Source organism: Rhinatrema bivittatum, chromosome 13, assembly GCF_901001135.1.
Source record: "Rhinatrema bivittatum chromosome 13, aRhiBiv1.1, whole genome shotgun sequence".
Classification (NCBI taxonomy): domain Eukaryota; kingdom Metazoa; phylum Chordata; class Amphibia; order Gymnophiona; family Rhinatrematidae; genus Rhinatrema; species Rhinatrema bivittatum.
This window is the reverse complement of record NC_042627.1, coordinates 78,289,787-78,310,466: the sequence shown is the minus strand read 5'-3', so window position 1 is coordinate 78,310,466 and position 20,680 is coordinate 78,289,787. Positions and strand designations below refer to the sequence as shown.

Here is a 20,680-nt window from a genome sequence, read left to right as displayed (position 1 = left end):
AATATCAAAATACTTTCTGAAGCCACCACCAATAGCGACAGCAGCTCTCAGTCATTTACATTTTACTATTTACCTGATCCAGTAGGTCCAAGGAGCAAAATATTGCTTTTTTCAAGTTTTATATCATCATGGGTTGAGTCTAGTACTTCACCTCCTCTTCTTTCCTGAGGTATAGGGTGGTTTGCTTGTTGCTGCATGGATGCGCCTAATGCATTACCATGGGGACTAATTCCAGCAATCTGCAACAACTCTGAAAAACAGAGTAACATGGAAAATGATAAGCCCCAAATGAAGGAAAATTGGTTCTTACCTGCTAATTTTCCTTCCTGTAATACCACAGATCAGTCCAGGCAAGCGGGTTTTATTCAATCCCTACTTGAAAGTCACTAATGCTTTTCGTCATCCTGATCTTTTGTTCATCTTGTTAGGAGGGAGCAAAAAAGGGCGAAAAGGTGTCTAAGGCTTCTTTGTCTCGTTGGTTGAAAGAGACTATTTCTGCAGCTTATGTATCAAAAGGGTTCCAGTGTCTTAGAGCACATTCGACTCGAGCTCAGGCAACGTCCTGGGCTGAGTGTCAGCTGGTGTCTCCCCAAGAGATCTGTACAGCCGCGGTGTGGTCTTCATTGCATAATTTACCACGCATTACCATTTGGATGTGCGGGCCCCGGAGACGGCCCCCGGAGACGGCCCCTTTTGGAGAGAGTGTTCTTCGAGCGGGTCTTTCGGGTTCCCGCCCAGTGTAAGAGGGCTTTGGTACATCCCGCTTGTCTGGACTGATCTGGGTATGTTCAGGAAAGGAAAATTGGTTCTTACCTACTAATATTTTGTTCCTGTAATACCACAGATCAGTCCAGAGGCCCACCCTGAGGAACTCTGCCGAAAGACTCCTTGGTCTACTGCTGTATTTATTTGCAAAGCAGATTTGCCATTTTTTTTGGCTTCAATTTCTAGGTTTAGCGGTTTCTGCATGATTATCTAGTTGTTGGGAGCCTCGTTCGCTCTTTATTTTTTTATTATCTTGGCTTGGCTATCGATTAATACTGAGGGACTGCAGGTGGTGCACTCGTATTTGTGGCAGTGCCCAAAGTTTTGTTCTCTACCTCCATCTGCTGGTAGGGATGAATAAAACCCGTTTGTCTGGACTGATCTGGGTATGTTCAGGAAACTGTCATTTAGGGCCCCCCCCCCCCAAAAAAAGAAAAAACCGCACACTCTACATGGTTTGCTAACTCTTTGTTTCTTGCAATTTTAGATCTATTTTGCAATAATAAATATCAGAACAAAATGCAAGCTGTTCAGCCACATTCTTAGGTATTGGAGAGCATAATGAATGGCCAACTCATTTGGGCAGATCCATTATTTCATTGATCAATAGAAAGGCAGTGAAGAAATGTCTTTATTATGGTATAAAGCATTTACATGGCATTCATATCACAAACATTACAAGAAACTAGACTTATTGAAGTAAAACCCTTCTGAAATTCATCAGAGGGGCTTAACAATGGTTCCTCATACATACACATGCATACACGCTTGGTGCTGGTAGCATCTGTTGGGACCAACAGTGGCAGTCACCATGCACCCAACAGGGCAAGACATGGACTGAAAGGAAGTTGCCAGAACAAAGAGGGAAGTGTCTTGGGCCAAGTAATGCTTAGGACAACACAACTGCGTGGCTGGGAGGTAGCAAGACAAACAGGACGTACAGCTTCACAAAGCACAGCCATGAGGACATCATTGCAAAGCCAGGTGGTAGGAAAAAGGGCTCAGGCTGGTGGAGGGTAAGGAGTCAGGGTCCTGCCACCAGAGGCACGAGTCCTCTGATGAATTCTCAATGGGTGTCAGCTAGTATGTATGCAGTTTTAGCAAGGTGCTTTGGCTATGGTGGGAACCCAATTATGTACCCAATAAGGTGGAGTGCCTGGGTGCTAACCCTCCAGGCTACACAGGTCCTCAGCCTGAGTCACATAAGGCCAAGAAAGGATAGTCTTCAGCTTATGGCTCAGATCTCAATTTAAACCAAAAAGCAGAGATCTAAAAACGAAAAACTAATCTTCAAGGAGCAAAAACCCTCAGTCAGAATGACAACTAGACAAAGGACAGATTGCACTAAACTGCAGAGAGCATGCATGGGTTCTCAAGACCACAGCTCAAGGAAATGAAAGTCAATAGCAAAAACCTCAAAAGTGTAAAATCCCCACCAGTTCCCTGTATACTCATGTATGAATGCTGGGACCAACCCCTAGGCCACACCTCTTCTGCTTAAACTGTCACAATTCGAAAGGATGTGCCAAATTTGCTACTACTTTCTCTGTACTGTTTTACATCACTGCCCCCAACCCTTCAGCTAGTGCTGGCTTTTCCATGACCTCCCCCACTGCTAACATGGAAGGGTAGTTGCTGGAGACCTGGACATGAGTTGAGGGCACTTACTTGTAAATCTGTACTCATCCTCCCGTCTTCTGATTTCTAATTCTATAGAGAGAGGATGGAAACAGTAGTGTCAAGATTACATTGCTTCTGAAATTACAACATACCCTCAGCTCTTGCCCTCTCCCTACAAAAGTTCCTTACTACAATCAGTAGAGTCACATGCAAGCAGCATATGCTGAATACACAAGTTCCTGCATGGCCAGTCTCAATAAAAACATTATTAGGCAAATTAAACATAATGGACCTCTCTCTAGTATTCACAGCTTGCTCTCGCTCTATAAAAATGCACTTTAGCTTCACTTGCTTCAGACTGCAAGAGGAAGGAACCTTACTAGTCTCAAACCTGCTACTTTACTCATGTTAACCTACCAACTGCCTGATTAGATCTTTTAGTCATGTTAACAGTACCAACTCCAGTCCTCAATTACAAAATGCAACACAAATTTTCAATATTAGCAACTAAAAGGCAAGTCTGTGGAAATGGTGGGGCAGAGATGGATAGCAGTATTAGATGGTGCTGTATATCCTTTGCAGAGAAATACTTTGAAAATATTTTCCTCTTAGACCACCTGCTGGATCTTACTGTGAATGATGCCCAACAGAATTACAGAGCTATCAAGGATGAGATGGTGAGCACTACCATGACAGCCAACACATTACAGAAATACATTTCCTGAAAAAAAAATTTTTTTACTTTTATAGGCTGCAAAGTGCTACATAATAGTGCTACACATTTGCAAAACATTTCAATGTAGTTGCCTTTTGCTGTTTTAGATGAGTCACCTATGTTACAGTGCTATGAGTGTGCAGTCGGGGTTCTCTTCATGCACCAATTTAAGATTCTTTATGCAAACCACTCACGTGCCCTTTGGGACATGCTCTTTTACAAATAGCTAACAGAGGGCTCAAAAAACTCAAGGTCAAATGCCAAAAATATGGCTCTTTGTGTCTAAAAGTCAGAAAAGCAAAAAAAAAAAAAAAGAGACAAAGGGAAAAAAAAGAAAAACAAACACAAAACCTAAAAAAGAGCAAAAGAAAAGGTGAAATGACTTACCTGATAATTTCCTTTCTTCTAAGGAAGGCAGGCCAGTCCACCCCAGTGGGTTATGCACTCCTACCAGCAAATGGAGATGGAGAAAACTGACTCGCTTCCATCACTGACCTATAGCCCTGCCCTGACATCAGCCTACCAGTATCTCTAGAAAAGCCAAACTGTGGACGAACTATGATTATTAAAGCCAACAACTCATTACTTCCAGCCAACTCAGAAGTACTAAGCTCAGTAAAAACTTTAACATCTTAGGAGGCTGGCTCTTCACTTACCAGTCCTTCAAATGACTCAGAACAAAGAACATTCTGCATCGCAGAAATTCTAGAGCATAGCAATCTCTTATTACATCCAAGACCCACTGGTCCGTCATGTTTTGAGCCTACCTGTGATCAATGCAAGGTAGACATCTGCCATCTCTGGAAATGGTAGGTGGGCCCCTGCACCTTCATTGCGAAAATAGAGATTCTCCAGTCCCAGAGCTCACGTTCTTATTTGGCTTCTTAGGCCAAATGTACTGGGACCTTCTGATGGCATGCAACGTCTGATTCACCGTACCTCAGAAAAGGACAAAAAACGACATGTGTCCCTGGAACGGTCTCTCACCCAAAAAACAACATGACGCTGCTTTCTTGTCCTCCAGCAACCATGGAATCTTGGATTCATCCATCTATTCGCCATCTTCTCCAACTCACTCCTGAACAAGAACGAACCCTTAAAGTAACCTTATCAAATTCAACTTACAAATTGTATGCACAATCACAGCAGGCATCTTGCTTCTATCACGGAAGCACCCAAGAAACAAATCGGAAGCCGATCAATAATGCTGGAAAGCAGGACAAACTGTAGTGATCGGTATAATCAGGGATTCTTTATTGGTGTTAGCCCGACTCTGGTCGAATTTCGCTCTCGCAGGAGCTGCCTCAGGGGCTACTGTACCAATGGTTGCGTGTATTATCTTATATGAATAATATGAGATCTTCATATCATATCAATTGGAATTATGGTAAGTTGACTCAACATAGAGACAGTAACAGATATATACCGCATTAAGAGTGGTGTTCGTTTTTTCAAAACATCAATTACACTCTGATTTGCAAAGTTACTGTCTCTATGTTGAGTCAACTTACCATAATTCCAATTGATATGATATGAAGTTCTCATATTATTCATATAAGATAATACACGCAACCATTGGTACAGTAGCCCCTGAGGCAGCTCCTGCGAGAGCGAAATTAGACCAGAGTCGGGCTAACACCAATAAAGAATCCCTGATTATACCGATCACTACAGTTTGTCCTGCTCTATCACGGAAGCTACACCTCTAGTTGCTGTACACACCAAGTCACAGCCTGCATCCACTACAAATACAGCTCCTAGCTCCATCATCTGCCCACTATTAGCTTCCACTCCTTGAGCCTCCTTAGAGAGACACAAACTTGCTCGGCCACCAAACTGCAAAATCATAGCCATCGCTTCAAACACCTCGAGGATAGCCTCAATCTTCCTATCTCTGGCATTTTTCAGAGCTGCTCCCACTTCGACTGGGATGGTGGTTCACTCACTGACAGCGCATACCAGGGCATCAGCCTTCAGGAATCACAACTGTTCCCTTGCCTTCAGATCCAAGGGGTAAGGGCCTGCCAAGGAACCACTACCTTTAAAACTCTCTTCTGGAATGTTCCATTCTTCCATAGCATCACCCCTGTCTACTCCCAGCATTTTCAGGGTCCAAGTCAAAAGACCTGGCAAATCTTGTGAGAAAAAAAACAAAACAAAAAACAGAGTCCTGTGTGGCTCCAAGTCATGCAGAATTTCCCCTTTTTCCAGAAGTATGGAATCTGAGTTGCCCCCAGAATCATCGACAGCTCACAATCCTCATCCTCCTCTACCTCACCAGGGACAGCCTCTTTACAGCACTTACCCAACTTGGGCACCAAGCGGAAAGACCTATGATGCATCCCCTCCTTATAGGCCTGCTTAGCCTTCGCTGGATGCCCTTTCAGAAAGGCCTGTAACCCCTGGAAAAACTCCACCCAGTGGGCGGTGGCTGAATCCATACCAGGACCCATAGGACTGAACATGGCACTCTGCAAGCCCTTCCCCGGGGATATCCCTCCTATCACCTCCACAGAGTCCTCCATCGATTGGGAGGGGAGGAAATGCCTCAACAGCGGCAAAATCCTTGGGGAGGCAAATCACCTAGAGCCTCCAGACAGCATTGACAGAGGCAAAGAGAGAGCAATGGTTGGATTGTCCTTGTATGGCAAGCTGTACAAATAGACAGATGCTTAGACTTTCGCTCCCAGTGCCATTATCCTTCACCAAAAGGTCACTCTCCTGCCCATGCGGTTTCCTACATGCGCTCAAAAGTCACAGGCTTGTGCGCATGTATGCATACATATGTACACGCCGACTCTAGGCTGGTGATGCCAGGCTTCTCTGCAACACTGCACTTCTGCTTTTGTGCAGGGTCACTGCTTCTGGGCTTGCCTGAAACGCATTCATAGCACCAGACCGTAGGGACTTTGACTGCTTGGGGGGGAACTCTAAACATGGTATGGATGGCACTAATAAGGTGAACGCTTCCACTAGTGGGGAGTGGAATCTGAAACACACCATGCGCTTTAGCCCATGCTGGCTTCCAGCAGTGGCCTTGAAACGCTGCATCTTTAGCTCTGGAGTAGCTTTTTAATCAGCCTAGATTTAAACAGATTGTCGCCTTTGGAAAAAACTCAGGGAATTTATGGGTGAAAACCAGTTTAAACTGAAAAGGAAGGACCCTTCACAATGTCTGTGGTTAACTGTAAGCATTCAGTTTAAACATTTGCTCCAAACATGTAAATTCTGTATTTAGAATGAATGTGCAACTATAGCCGAAACGTCCCATCAAGTCAGTGCTGCGGAGGGAACATATTACGATTCAGCATCTCTTCAATACAGCTTCGCCTTGGTTCTAACGTGAAGCTTCAGTTCCACTGGGTTTCTCTTTACTACCGAAGATGCCAGAGATTGGTCAGGCTCAAAGAAATTTGGGAAGTTTTTCTCCCCACTGAGAAATATTTTTTCCCCTTGCCACTGCACACCCATAGTGGCAGTTTTCCAAGCCCCTAAACATAACCAAAAGTATTTCTGTACAATGCATATCAACTTCCGGACTGAAAGGCAACAGAAATATGGGCCAGATTTAGGCCTACATGAAAAAAGGAGCTCCAGTCCTACACCGCAGAATTCACCTCAGCAGGGAGTGGAAAGTGAACAAACCTAGTCACCAATCTTCAAGAAACCTGAGAAATGGCGGCTATGTGAGTGATAATAAATTAATTTAAAAGGAATAATTTCAGAAGTTAGAATAGTGAGCGAGGCAGGATCTTTTCTAGTCAACAAAAGGAGTATCACAACATAAAACAGCCATGAGAGGTGACCTGCATTCAGATAAAATAAATATTCCCAGGAACCCAAAGAAGCTGGCCACTGACCTCGTGGAGTTAATGAAGCTTGCTTCTCCACATCTGCTTGTTGCCTCGTGTTTGCCGGGATATTATTGTATATTCTTTTATAATGATTGTACACAGCAACTGAAAGCACTTTCTTAGCAAAAGACTGGCCAACGACATACTTGTCAAGGTAGTTATAGATCTAAAAAAGAATTGCAGCAGGATTACAGATAGTACAGCAAATCTTAAACTTGTAAAACTGAAACCAGATTTGGTTTTTTTAAACTGACTCCCTCTCTAATTTAAATATGGGCACCTCCCCATTAATACTGAAAAAATTGAAGACTTATGAGGATGTGATTCCATTTACTTGTTTTTTTTTTTATTTATATGTGCTTATACTCCACTAACTTCCAATATATACTGATCACAGTGGATTACGTATAAAATGCATACTTAGGTAAGTAGTAGGCATCCTATGGTAGGGATGTGCATTTGTTTCATACGTTTCCCATTACATGTCAATTAGATGTGAGTTTCATACGTTTCATATTACATGCTTGTATAGGAAACATATGAAACGGATGAAACGAATGCACATCCTTGACAAGGATTCCATGGGATAGGGAATAGCCAGAGGACAAAAAAAAAAAAAAAAAATCATGATTCAAAGTGCTTCATGTATTCTCAGTGGGTGGAGTTACACATCAGGAACCTGCTATCCCTCCACCCTTATCCCTGATAGAATCAGGAACATGATCCTCCCCCCACTCCAATTTCCTGGGTCTTACTGTGATCTGAAACAGCTCACTCACTAGCAAATATAGGAAAATTGGTTCTTACTTGCTAATTTTCATTCCAGGAATACCCCAGATCAATCCAGATAAGTGGGTTTTGCATCCCTACCAGCAGATGAAGTCAGAGAACAAGCTTTTCTGAAACTGCTACATAAGCTAGAGTGCCTCCTGCAGTCCCCTCCGTATTGATCTGTGCCCAAGCCAAGATGTAGACAAACTGAAAAGCTAACCTAATTCCCTCCTCTACGTGAGCAGGGGAATAAATGTAGAGCCCTTCAACAAGAGCCTTTATGTCCACAGCAGGGATTGAAACCCCTGAAAGTTAAACAATGACAAGACTTTTCAGTCTTCTGATACACATAGCTGAGATATCGGTCTTTCAATAGGGTGGGGCTCTGAGCTGATCTATGGAATTCCAGGAACGAAAATTAGCAGATAAGAACCAGTTTTCCTTTCCTATTCATACCCCAGAACAGTCCAGACAAGTGGGATGTACCCAAACTCCCCTAAAATGGGCGGGAATCTGGAAGACCAATTTTCAACACACACTCCCCACGGCACCTCAACAGGGCAGCCTAACATCTATTTGGTAATGTCTGGTGAAAGTGTGAAGCAACAATGAAGTCGCCGCACGGCAGATCTCCACCCAGAAAGCTGCCTACGCTCTGGCCCCTTCAGGAAGCGCCCTTCCCTTTCAAATATAATCTGAAATTAGGGCCTATTTCAGCCACCAAGCAATCGTAACTTTCAAACCCCTTCTTTGCTCCACTGAACAGCACAAAAAGGTGATCAGACCTTCAAAATCCATTGGTAACCTTCAGACACCGAAGTAACCACCGACTGACATCCAACAAACTTAACACTCTGGGTCTGCTGCTTTCAGATGCCAGAATGCAGTAAGTTCAACCAGATGACTCAGAACGACAAAAAACGATCTTCATAAAAAATGATGGAACCATCTGCCACAAAATCCCATTCACTGAAATTTGAAGAAAGGGGTCCCTATATGACAAGGCTTGAAGTTCTGAAATTCACCTGGCTGAACAGATAGCCACTACTAGAAACACCACATTCAGAGAAAGATCTTTCAGGGAACATCCCTCATAACAGCTCAAAAGGTGAACTACAAAGAACCTTAAGTAACAAATAGAGGGTTCAAGAGGCGTACACCCAACTAAAAGGAGGTCATAAACACTTAGTGCCCATCAGAAAACCACATCCGGATGGACTGCCAAAGAAACTCCATCCACCTTACCTTGACAAAAAACAGCCTAAGACTACCATCTGAATAGGAAGAGAGAGTTATATGCCAACCCCTTTCTGCAGAAAGGGCCAATTTTGAGGACTGGCACTCACATCGGGTCAAGCCCTTCAACACACCAGACCTCAAACACCTTCCACACCCTGACATAAGCCCAGGAAGTGAACGGTCATCTGGCCTGAAGTAAGGCAGTGATAATTGCTTCCGAGTACCCCTGCAATCGCAGCCACCTCTTGTCAAAGGTCAGGCCACGAGACAAAAAGTAATCTGTTCAATCTGAAAGGACTGGACCCTGCTGGATCATCCCTTGAAGATGACCTAACTTCAGAGGACCGCAGACTGTAAGATTTACCAAGTCTGCAAACCAATGTCAAAGCGGTCCCTCTGGCACCACTAGTATATAACAGAACTCATCTGCCACGGAAGAACCAACAAATTGATGCCTTCCAAGCTGCACTCTTGACTGCTCACCTTGGCATTCTTCTTTGTCACTATGAGATCCCACTGAGGAACTCCCCACCTCACCTGAATTAGCTCCACTGCTTCTGGCAATAATTCCTATTTTCACAAGTTCAACTGCTGCCAGCTGAGATAGCCCACTTGCACATTATCCATCCTGACTACATGGGACGCAGTCAGTGCCACCATGTACGTTTCTACTCAAGCAGTCACTGAGCCCACTGTTGCCCGCATTGTCTGACAAAAACCGAACTGCACGAATGACAAACCATAATGCTTGTATGGATAACCACTGACCCTGAGCTGTTTGTCCTTCTCAGGCTGGCATCGGTGGTCACCACTTCCCTATCCGGGATCCCCAACTCCATTTCCTCATTCTAAATTGGACCAAGAAAGCCAGCATCCCTGAAGCGGTGTCAGGAGCTGAAATTTCTTAGAGGGCGAATTCGGGAGAAACTATGTGCGAATGCCCACAGAACTAAATCAAGCGCAGAAGCCATAGCACCCAGGACTTGCAAATAACCCCACACTTTGGGTACCAAAGTCACAATAGATGATGGACTGAGCCTGCAACTTCGTAACCCTCTTTGCTGTGAGGAACACTCTTCCCAACTTGGGATCAAATTTTTCCTCCCAAATACGCCAGGGATTGGAAGGGAATAAGGCTGCTCTGTGCTAGGTTCACCACCCAGCCCAGAGACTGCAACCTGCGGCACAGAATGTCATCTTGACTTTGCCTCGAGGAGCTATATCAAGAGCCCTTCTCTTCGCAGAGCCGCAGCTACCACCAGGGCTTCACCGCTCTCACCTTGGTGAATGTCCAAGGAGCAGTTGCCAATCCTAACTGTAGAGCTCCTGGAATTAAAAATGCTCACCTAGGGCTAACCGCAGAAGCTTCCAATGTCCTGAGAAGCCTCTGTCAGTCCGATGCCAGAAACTCCCCATTGCAAACCACTGCTCTTACTGATTTCAATGTTTCCATGCAATAACAAGGTAGCCAGAACACCACAATGATCTTCTTCAGATCCAGAATACGCTATAAAGTGTCTTCTTTCTTTGACACTCCGAAATTGAATACCTGCCTTTCTCCCATTCCTCTGGAGATGCAGTCACCATCAGCTCCAGATGCCATAAACACTTCTAGCGTGGTGTGCACCGCGTCTCTTTACTTGCACCATGCAAGGGGAACTCATGAGTCTTCTCGGACCAGATGAGCAAAATCTTAGAAAAAGCCGCCTCTTATCACATCCAGTGCCCATCGGTCCAAAGACCTTGGTCCATTCCTCGTAACAAAAGGGCCAATCTTCCTCCAACCACCCTTTTTTTTTTTTTTGTTTTGAGAAGAGTGGACCCGCCTCCCTTCATTGTGCGGCCTTGCTGCCCCCAGCCCCTTGACCGGAGTTATCCCGGGTGGAATTACACAGACCCCAAAAGGACTGCTGCTGCCCTGATCCTTGCTTCTGAGATGAGAAAGCCTCCCTGTTGGAGAGATACCCTCTCTTCGGCTTATCTTCAAGCAACTTTAGCCCTTTGGACTCCCCCAAAAGATTTAGTAGTTGCTCCAGATCCTAGTGGCACATTAACCTCCCCTTAAAAAGAAGATCACTGAGCTGGGACCTGGACCAGACGTCTGTTGATGAACTGTGTAACCAAAGAAACTTCTAGCCGATACCGCAGACACCATAATCCTAGCTGACGTCCAAAACAGATCATAAGGTGCATCCACCACATAAGCCACGGCTGCCTCCAGATATGCTGCTTGCCTAGTGGAAGCAGAGGCAACCTGTCCTTTTGCCTGCAAGCTCTGCACCCACTACAGCCAGTCCCATATGCCCAAGGTGAGGATTTGGGTTAATTACTGCTTTAAGAAAACTGCCCCATGTTGACTAGTAACTGGAATAAAAAGGCCCGAAGAGAAAAAAATGTAATTGCAGCTCAGAGACAGAACAACTGAGGCTGAGAATGGCATGAGAGTGCAGAGTGAATTCCTGATAAGAAAGGTGCTAAGAAAGCTACAAGAACAAAAGAAGTACTGAGTAAGCATAATATGATGTCAGAGGCACATGAAGGAAAAGTACCAACAAATGTAGGGGAGAAGGGGCAAATTGTGCGAGCCATGTTTAACAGTGTATAAAAGACTAATGCAAATTTAAAACTATGAGCAGATTGGCACTGCCTGGTGAGCAGTTAATTCTGTGATACCTGGCTCCGTTTACTCCCTTAAGGAAACACAACCTTGTTTCCTTTGGCTTCCGCTATCAAGGTTTTTATGCATAAAAAACAAACCTGCTGGTGATTATAGATCTCTAAGCTACTTAATAAATGTTATGTTTTGAAACTGAAAGGCTGTTTCATCACTGGCTTTGTGTCCTCTCTGGGGAGGAAACCAGGCAGGGTAAGTTTCAAGGTTTCAACAAAGGTTGAAACCTCATTTTTAGGTGCATCAGCATCTTCTGATCCCAAGCAACCTTCAGCGTGGCGGAATGCTCCGCCCAGGTGGTTTTCTTCATAACCGTGCAGACCGAAGTATCAGCCTCCAGCAATGGACAGAACTTAGCCATAGCTCTCATTCCCACTTGTGGAGTATCCCATTCCCGGAGAACCAATTTCTTTACTATTCTATGGAATGGAAAGGCTTTGGTGGCCTCTGCAAGCCTTCCCTGATGGGAACCCCCACTTCATGGTTGGACCCCAGCTGAGAAATTTCAACGCCCAACTGTTCTAGCATATGCGAGATCAAAAGCCCCCAAAGGGCTCCCTCCAGGACCATCATCTTGACTGCTGAACCCATCTGAGGGAGCCACGTCATCAGCATCACTGCTCCGATTACCTTGCAGGTCTAGCAGATGGAATAAAGCACTCTACCCTCCCCGAGAGTCTCACCTATCCACCTTAGCCTGTTGCTGGGGTCCCAGTGGAGAAGTTCACTTGCCTGCCTCTCCCCTTTATGCCTTAAGAAGACAAAGTCTGAGGAAATTCCTGTCAAACCACTGGAATCGTCCCTCATCCCAGCCTCATCACCGCTTCTTTGGGTCCACAGGGAAGTTACACTCGACCGGCCATAAAGGGGAGGGGGAATTCCTCCCTCTCCCCGATTCTGCCTGTTGATTGCCACGCAATGACAAAATAGCCACCGTTTTGCGATTGTCAGCTGAGCTCTCTTGCCTGCTGCAGCCAGTCGGGTGACAGGTTTTATCCCACACTGTCTCAGTGGCTGCCCCACAAGTCTCTTTCCTCCTGAGGAACACTTTAGGCACATACACCTGTCTCCACAGGCCTTGCAGCCCTTGCTGCATCCTGCGGCCACCGCCATTATGCGCGCGCTTTGCACTCGTCTGAGCCAGATGTGCCTCACGCTAGACAGGAAGCTGTCTGCCAACAGGCCACACCGAGGCCCTCCCCGACCCGGGTGCCCAGTGAGCCTTGACTGCTCGCTCTCTCTTCTGTCTCATGACCAATGACCAGCTGGTCAGCTTCTGCTCCTGCACTGGCTCTTAAAAAAAAAACAAAAAACAAAAAAAAAAAACAGGCCTGCGAAAATACCCTCCAGAAAAAAAGAAAGGGAATAATTTCCTGATGGTAATTCAGACGCCAGGGGAGCAGTCCAAGGGGAAGGAGGGAGCCAGAACCACTGGCTTTCAGTCCCCTCAATGACTTCAGGCTGAGCTAAACCAGGGATACCAACCGTCTGCTTGCCCTGCTCCATCTGAGGGTTGGCCCTCAAAGCTGCCTTCACCTCAAGGAGCCCACACGAATCCTGTTCTGTCTTCTTTTTTTTTTTTAATCTAACTCTCCAGACTAGGATTTTCACCTCTACCATCTGTTGGAGTCGGAGAAATACTAAGGGATCACAGGTGACACTCTAGCTTATGTAGCAGTTTCAGAAAAGTTTTTGTTCTCAGACTCCATCTGCTGGTAGGGATCTTGTCTGGATTGATCTGGGGTATGAACAGGATTACAGACAGCATTTCTATATAAATAAGTGGAGCTCCTTTCAGAAGACCAAAACTCCACAAGGGCCAATAGGCAGGTGCTTGTCCCTGGCCAGCAATTCCTGCCAAAAGTGAAATCAGAGGGTGCCTGGGTACGGGCAGGAGTTCTGAGCTCCGCACAGTTTGTTGTGCAGAATCCTGACTTGGGATGTAAATCTGGGAGTCCCTCACAGCAGTACAAAGCGTTGCACTAGGCCAGCCTTACACATGAGATTATACTGAAGGCACATTGCCAGTGCTGTTAACTGAAAATAAAGGAGTCCAAGTGCAACATTTAACACAATTTGATAACAATCTGAGCAGCTGAGTAGACACTCCCAGTTACTCAAACTACACATTACAATCATAAATTCCCACCATAATCTAGGTCAGTTGTAAATTTAGACATAAATCCATCCAATTTAACCTCCTCCGTTGCCTATGTGGGTTATTTATGTTGCTCCAAAGGGAAAGTGGAAACCCCGAGACAATGAAGCAGCTTTATTCCAAGGTCTCGTTATGGAGTTTTGCTTTGATTCTCTGTCCAAGCACAGCTCTGATATATTTGCTCCTTGTGATGGTAGAGGAAAGCCCTTCAAGGGGTACCATGCAGTTTATTTAGGGTTTCTAATTTTAGATGTTTAAAAATTATAAATTTAGCTGTTTATTCTGCAGGCAATTAGATGTTTTTGACAGATACTGAAAATTGGTGCGTATCCGTGTTTTCGCATTGCAAAACACTTATAATTCAAAATGCTGCTGACCAGATCCTTACAGGGACCCGAATATGTGATCATATTATTCCAGCTCTCTTCACTTCATTGGCTTCCTGTTTACTTGAGGGTTCATTGTTAAATGTTTCAACTCCTTGCATTAATGCTAGCCTGCGTATCTATAATAATTCGGCACATGCGTGGAGATCTACTCAACAGAACTTACTAGGAAATACCCTCTCTCGGCTGGTTCATTTGGATGAAATTTGGGGACCAGGCTTTAATTGTCACAGGTCCTTTATAAAGAAATTGAATTCCAATACATATCTAGGTTCTATAACCACAGCAATAATTTAAACAGGCCTTACAAACTTGTTTAAACAGGCATTTGAGCTTGAGTAATGGAATTGTTGTGAAAAATTAGTGCAGGAGTGGCCAATTTCGATTCTCAAGAGCCACACACAAGCCTGGTTTTCTTGATATCCATAATGAATATGCATGAAATGTATCTGCACACAATGGAGACAAAGGATGCAAATCTCTCACGCATATCCTGAAAGCCAGGCTCATCTGTGGCTCCTGAGGACCAGAGTTGGCCACCCCTGGACTAGTGACAGGTATCTGACTTTTTGGGTTTATGGCAATGGTGTTGGGATGCATTGCTTTTAGTTGTCACATTGTCTTGTTGATTTAAATTGTAAATATTTTTTTAAACTGTACCCGCTGCAAATGCAATTGAAGGCAAGTGGTTTATACATTTTTTTTTTTAATAAGTGCTTCTCCCCCAGTGGATTCAATTTTTATCCATTTCTTTTTAGAGCTTTTCAAATACTTTATATCAAAATTAATTTCAAAATTTATAAAACATTGCTATAACAAACTTAAAAAAAAAGTCACAATTCATTACACATTAAAAAAAAAAAAGCATACAGAACCTATTAAGGAGCATGGATAGAGCTCTTGTTCTGATTTCCCTTATAGAATCAGCACTACAATCCCATGTATGCACCTGGGCTACGCTAGCAACCCTAAAGGCTAGTATGAAGTACAAAACACACATCCAAAGACATACACAGAATTGAGGGGGACCCCAAACTCCTGGCCTATGCCTGGTGAAGCTGGATTTTTTGTCTGAATCTTTCATCCCTGCTCTTGCAACTTTCCCTAAAAGTTCTACACTTAAGATGAAGGGAGGTCCTTCGATGTGGAAGGCACTGCCTGCTCTGCTGGAGGGCCAAGTCAGACCTGAAACGTTTTTAGAAAGAATTTTAAATTGGTTCTCTTCGTTAAGGTGTTTGGCGGGTGATCGGACTGCAATATGAGCAGATGTCAGGACCAGTTTGTTTAGCAGGCTCTGGAATCTATTATGGTTTCTCTCCAAAGATAAGCAAGTAAGACTTGCAGACATCTATTTTCTCAAGCTTACTGCTGAAATCCAACTTGGCAGCGCTTCTAATTAGCCTACAGACCCATGAAGATAAGTTCCATGGTATCTCTAGTAAGCAGTATCTGTGGCAGTATCGGTAATGTTTGAAGGTTTTATTTGCTTTCTTTTGTCAGTTTGTTGATGACTGTTTTAAACGTTGTTTTATAATTGTGTATGTTAGCAATGTAAACTGCCCAGAGCAAAGGATGGTGTGGCATTGCAATTATTTAAAATAAATAAACAAAAAAGCTTGGTTACAGTGGTTTTAGGTTAAAGTATTTGATTATTTGTTTTGTATGAATGGTTTGCCTAGGATTTCAGCTAGAACGAGTAATAAATATTTAAAGAAAATTAAATCATGTTTTGTTTTAAAGCTGGAGGGCAAGCCATACAGGAAATGTTGCCCTTTTAAAGGGCAAGCAGCAAGCATCCCAGCCTTACTAATGCGTGCCCATTCCTGCCTCGGGCTATGAGCACGGCACTTTTTTCTTTTCTCCCACAGGCGGCACAGTGGACAGAGGCTCCAGTAGAAGGGAAGCTCTTCACTCGGCAGTCAGTTACTGCCGATCCCTCTCCTTCATGCTTGTGCTCACGCCTGCCAACAGCTGCCATGGGGAGGGGTGAACTCCAGTAGCCACCAATGCTCCCCTGAGAGACTCAGACACTCGGGGGTCCTGCTCATCTCTTGCAGGAAGTGCCTAGACAACGTTTTAGCTCCACTTCTTTACAAAAGCAAGAGGAGTCTGTTTCCAGGGCTTTTTGGTTCTAATAAAAAAAAATAAATCAGAAGCCATAACTATGTACCATTGTAGAAAAGTGATTAGCACTGTGTACATCGAGAAGCACTACAAGCAGAAGTATTGGTAATGGGGTCTCAGCGGTCCAAGGGAGACATTGACAGATCAACAGCTACCTTCTTACTATATCATTTTTGGGTGCTACAAGCCCCGTTACTTGCTTACTAACTGTAGTCCTCAGCATGAGTTTAGGAAAGTCTGTACCTTTTTGGGGGGTGGAGGTGGTTTCTGCTGGAATGCCAATTTTACAGCTTCTGCTGCTGTTTCAGGCTCTCTGTTGATGCTTTTCTTTGAGTCAGCTTCGGACAGCACAACAAAGAAATGATGACACTTCTCACATTTCACAAAGCGGGTGGAGGCTATAAAGGAAAACACATTTCAGCAACTAGGTCAAGAAGAGTTTAGACAATGCTCATTTGGCTAAAAGAATTCAAGCTTTAGAAGAACAGAGGAAGAAAGAGACTGAGTGATAGACAGTTTTCCTACTTGTAAAGAGTTCTCCATAAACAGCAGGATGAGTTAACCATAACAAGTGGATGGCGTATTCCAACAGCGCCGGCTCAGACCCAGCTCTCAAACCTCAGTAAAGACTTTACTATGTGCAGGAGTCACTGCCTTGTGAGTCCCGCAGTCTTTTCAAAGCTTATACGTTAGTGAGGCAGCAACTCTCCATGGAGGGGAGCAGATATTAAGCATGGCCACTTCATGCTATTCACAGCTAAGAAAACTTGCTTTCTCCATCAACAAGCAGGCATGAATTAGCCATTGCACCTAGGAAGTCCCAAGCTGAGGATTGCAGTGCAGAGCAACTACTGAAATAAGCAACCTGGACCCACCAGTTGAGAATGAAATAGTGGATGAAGAGTGCTTGTCCAAAGTTCTTGATTCTTCAAGACATGTAATCAAGACCGTAATGGGACATGAAGGTGTAAAGAGACAACCAAGTAACTGAAAGCATCTTGCAAAGCAAAGGAAGCAGCCCTTAGATGAGCCACTGAAGCTGCCAGGGCTCTCACATGATGAGTCTTGAGAGTCTAGTCTGCAAACCAAACCGTGCATAAGTGCACAATACAGTCTGCTAGCCAATTAGGCAGGGTTCTCTTGGCAACTGCCTGTGTCAGTTTGTTGGGATCAAAGGAAAGAAACAGCTGAGAAGCTTAACTATGAGAATGAGTCCTTCTCAAACAATATTCCAGGGCTCTCTTGCAGTTCAAGGAATGAAGAGCCTTTTCTCCCCTGTATGCATACGGTCTTTGAAAGAAAGTGGACAGCAAAATAGTTTGGATGATGTGAAATGCAGACACCACTCTTGGAAAGAACTTAGGGCGAGTGCATAGAAACATCCTGTTGTGGAAAATAAAATGCTGATATGATTGAGTACGACACCCATGCCTGCTATTCACTTCTTCTTCAAGCTGAAGTGACAGCTACAAGGAACACACTTTCCAGATAAGAAATTTCAAGTTCACTGACAAGAGATTCAAAGGAAGCTTCATGAATTGAGCATGGACTATTTTGAGGTCCCAAGGCACTGGAGATTTACTAACCAGAGGCTTGGAATATCATAACCTCTCATGACGTTTGATATGGGTGGAGGGAGATCAAACTTTCTACCTGCTGGGGAAGAGGTGTGTAGATCTGAGGATGAGAGTAGGAATAGATACTGAATCAAGTCCCTCAAGCCACAGGAGAAGATACAGTAGGTTTATCCCACAAAAAGTCAAAAACATCTTCCACATGAAGTTGTAGAAGGCTTTCTAACCTAAATCAGTCCTGAACCTCCTTAGAAAGGAGTAGGGAGATGGCAATTGCAAGCTCAACATTCAAACCATGAAAGGCCTGGACCTTGATGTCGAAAGCTTTCTACTAGGAGTGGATCACGTTTTTCACATTCTATATCAAATGCTACCATCAAATGCAGCATTACTGATCATTTCCTATTAAACTGAAACAGTCTCTATCTACCAATCATTACAATGTTTTACTTCTCGTTAAACTGTTTATCTTTCCTCTAACTCTAATCCCAGTTAGAATGACCCCGTTTTATTGTAACTTTTTTCTTCCATGCACTTGTTTTACTTTTTAATGTATACTCTTATGTTATTAGTTATTTACGTTATAATGTATGTTTAATGTATAATATGTTATTAGTTATTTACGTTATAATGTATTTCTCACCCCTTGTTTTATGTAAACCGACATGATACGAACTCCGTGAATGCCGGTATAGAAAAATACAAATAAATAAATAAAATAAAAAAAATATATCCTCTACAGCTTGGCGAGATTCCGTCTGTTCTGGGTCAGACGATTCCATCAAAAGTATCAGCTTCTGCACACATTCATTCAAATACTGCACCATGTATAGCTGATAAGCCACAATGCTGGTACTATGCATGAATCCCTGGAAGATCATCTTCCCAAATGTATCTAAATTCTTTGGGTCCTTTCCAGGAGGCATGTTAGAGTGATCATGAGTGTACAGCATCATCAATGAATGGTGCCGCAGCTGAACCACCCCAAAACCTGGGGAGGCCTGAACCCTATACTTTGGATATAGATTTCAGGCCACTGGAAGGCGAGATATCTATAGATATTTGAGGAGTCTATGTACCAGAATAGTTGCAGCGTCCACAGAAGGTTGAAGAAACAGAAATAGCCTGAAGACATCCGCTCTCAGGGCTTCCTCCTTTCAGACATTGATGGACAGCATCTTTGACAGCTTACCTAAGAACTAGATCTTCTGGAGGATGTGTGTTGGGGAAAGTCCAGTAAAGGGTTGGAAAGAATTCCCATGGAACCCTCCTCTCCCCAAGGCAGTGCATTGAGCCACAACCCCAGCTGCAGCTGACAATGCTAGTACAGTTACAGATTCTTTCTAATTTAGATTACATGGTGTTTCATCATTGGATTTCAGAGCCCATGCATAAGGCAGAGAATATGCTGGAAACCCTGCATGTGCAGGACAGATTGAGATTACTGCTAATTCAATATCTTTTTCCTTGGTCTGATTTATTGTCTGATATTTGAAATTAAATGCATGCTTAAAACTCGGAGTTTTCCCAACTAGAAACTGAAAGAGTAATTCAGAAGAAGTGTTTAAAAATCTTCAAAATTTTCTTGATGATTTTGAGCAGAGTTCCTTAGGCACAGAAGTGGCATATTACATGACAGAAAAAACCCCCTAATGGTCCATCCAGTCTGCCCAATAAGCTTTTTTTTAGGGTAGTCACTGTCACTGCAGGCTCTTCTGGAACCCAACAGGTGACTCTATGGGGTGGCCAGTAAAATAACCTGGCAGGACCTTGGGGGTGCAAGAAATTGACCAAGACATCACATATAAGGCCAATCCACTAGGAATTATAGATGCAAGCTAAATACTGACCAGGTTGGAAGCTGGATACTTGAAGGGCAAGAAAATGTTCATGCTCTAAAACACTTGCAATGAATGAGGTGACATCATTCGAAATTTTGCTAATGCAAATTTTAGTTGCATCAGTGGGCCTGAATTTATGATCTTCCCTTGTGCCAGCAGCTGCATGACCTTTGCTAAACCTCCCTTTCTGAAGAGGTCCGACTGCTTCACTGTCCTCCTTTGGGACAAAGGAAAATTTGATACCACAAAAGAGCACAACGGTGTCGCAGGCCTGTTCCCAAAATCTCTGCCACAACACACTGCTAACATGACATTACCATAGTTCCTTGTGAAGGTGATACTTTTGCATGTTCAGGCTTGTATGCAGTAATTAACATAGCACAATAAAATGTCCATTTTGAGGGGGTCATTTTATAAAAGAGTATGTCAAAGCAAGATGTGTCATAAGCTACAAGCATGGTAAGCACAACAAACTTCACTGCACTGTAAACTTTCACATCTTTAGCTCATTTGCCTGGTACACAGCAAGGCACCAAAGATGGCTCTTTTCAACATAGTGCATTCATGCATGCAAATGATGCTTGGTCTTTGGGACTATAATTCTGACCAAAGCAAGGCTGGGTCCAAGACAAAACAGGGTGATTTTTGTAGCAAAAGAGTGCTCTTTCAAATGACATTTGAAAGAAAAAGAAACTAACTACATAGAGTATTTGCACCCAAAAATTGGCATAAAAAGGTGACATGTCTTTATGTAACTATATCTTTGCTTCCAGTTGGCTGCAAAGCCTCCCAGTGAAGATCCTAGATATATGTTATGGGCCATGACTACTGATCCAGTTATGGCCTGAATCAATGTGGCGTCAAAGTAAGCCTTACATTTCTTTTATAAAATTTTTCATGTACTTTGCTGTCTCATAAAAAGGATGGCAAACTCATATTAGGTTCCAAACTCTGCACAGGAA

At 43.7% G+C, this 20,680-nt stretch overlaps 1 protein-coding gene across 3 annotated transcripts in view; it reads right to left on the bottom strand.

The window, feature by feature from the left end:
* The window catches only part of CLPX (caseinolytic mitochondrial matrix peptidase chaperone subunit), a 58,963-nt gene that overhangs the window by 16,507 nt on the left and 21,776 nt on the right, over positions 1 to 20,680 (bottom strand). Inside the window, exons 4-7 of one of the 3 annotated variants that reach the window (XM_029575512.1) lie at positions 16,547 to 16,701; positions 6,961 to 7,120; positions 2,434 to 2,475; positions 74 to 250 (exon numbers count right to left, since the gene is read on the bottom strand). In XM_029575512.1, coding sequence (XP_029431372.1) covers positions 74 to 250; positions 2,434 to 2,475; positions 6,961 to 7,120; positions 16,547 to 16,701 — 534 coding nt within the window. The remainder of the gene's footprint in view (positions 1 to 73; positions 251 to 2,433; positions 2,476 to 6,960; positions 7,121 to 16,546; positions 16,702 to 20,680) is intronic. The other 2 variants (XM_029575514.1, XM_029575515.1) reach the window with 2 other exon arrangements.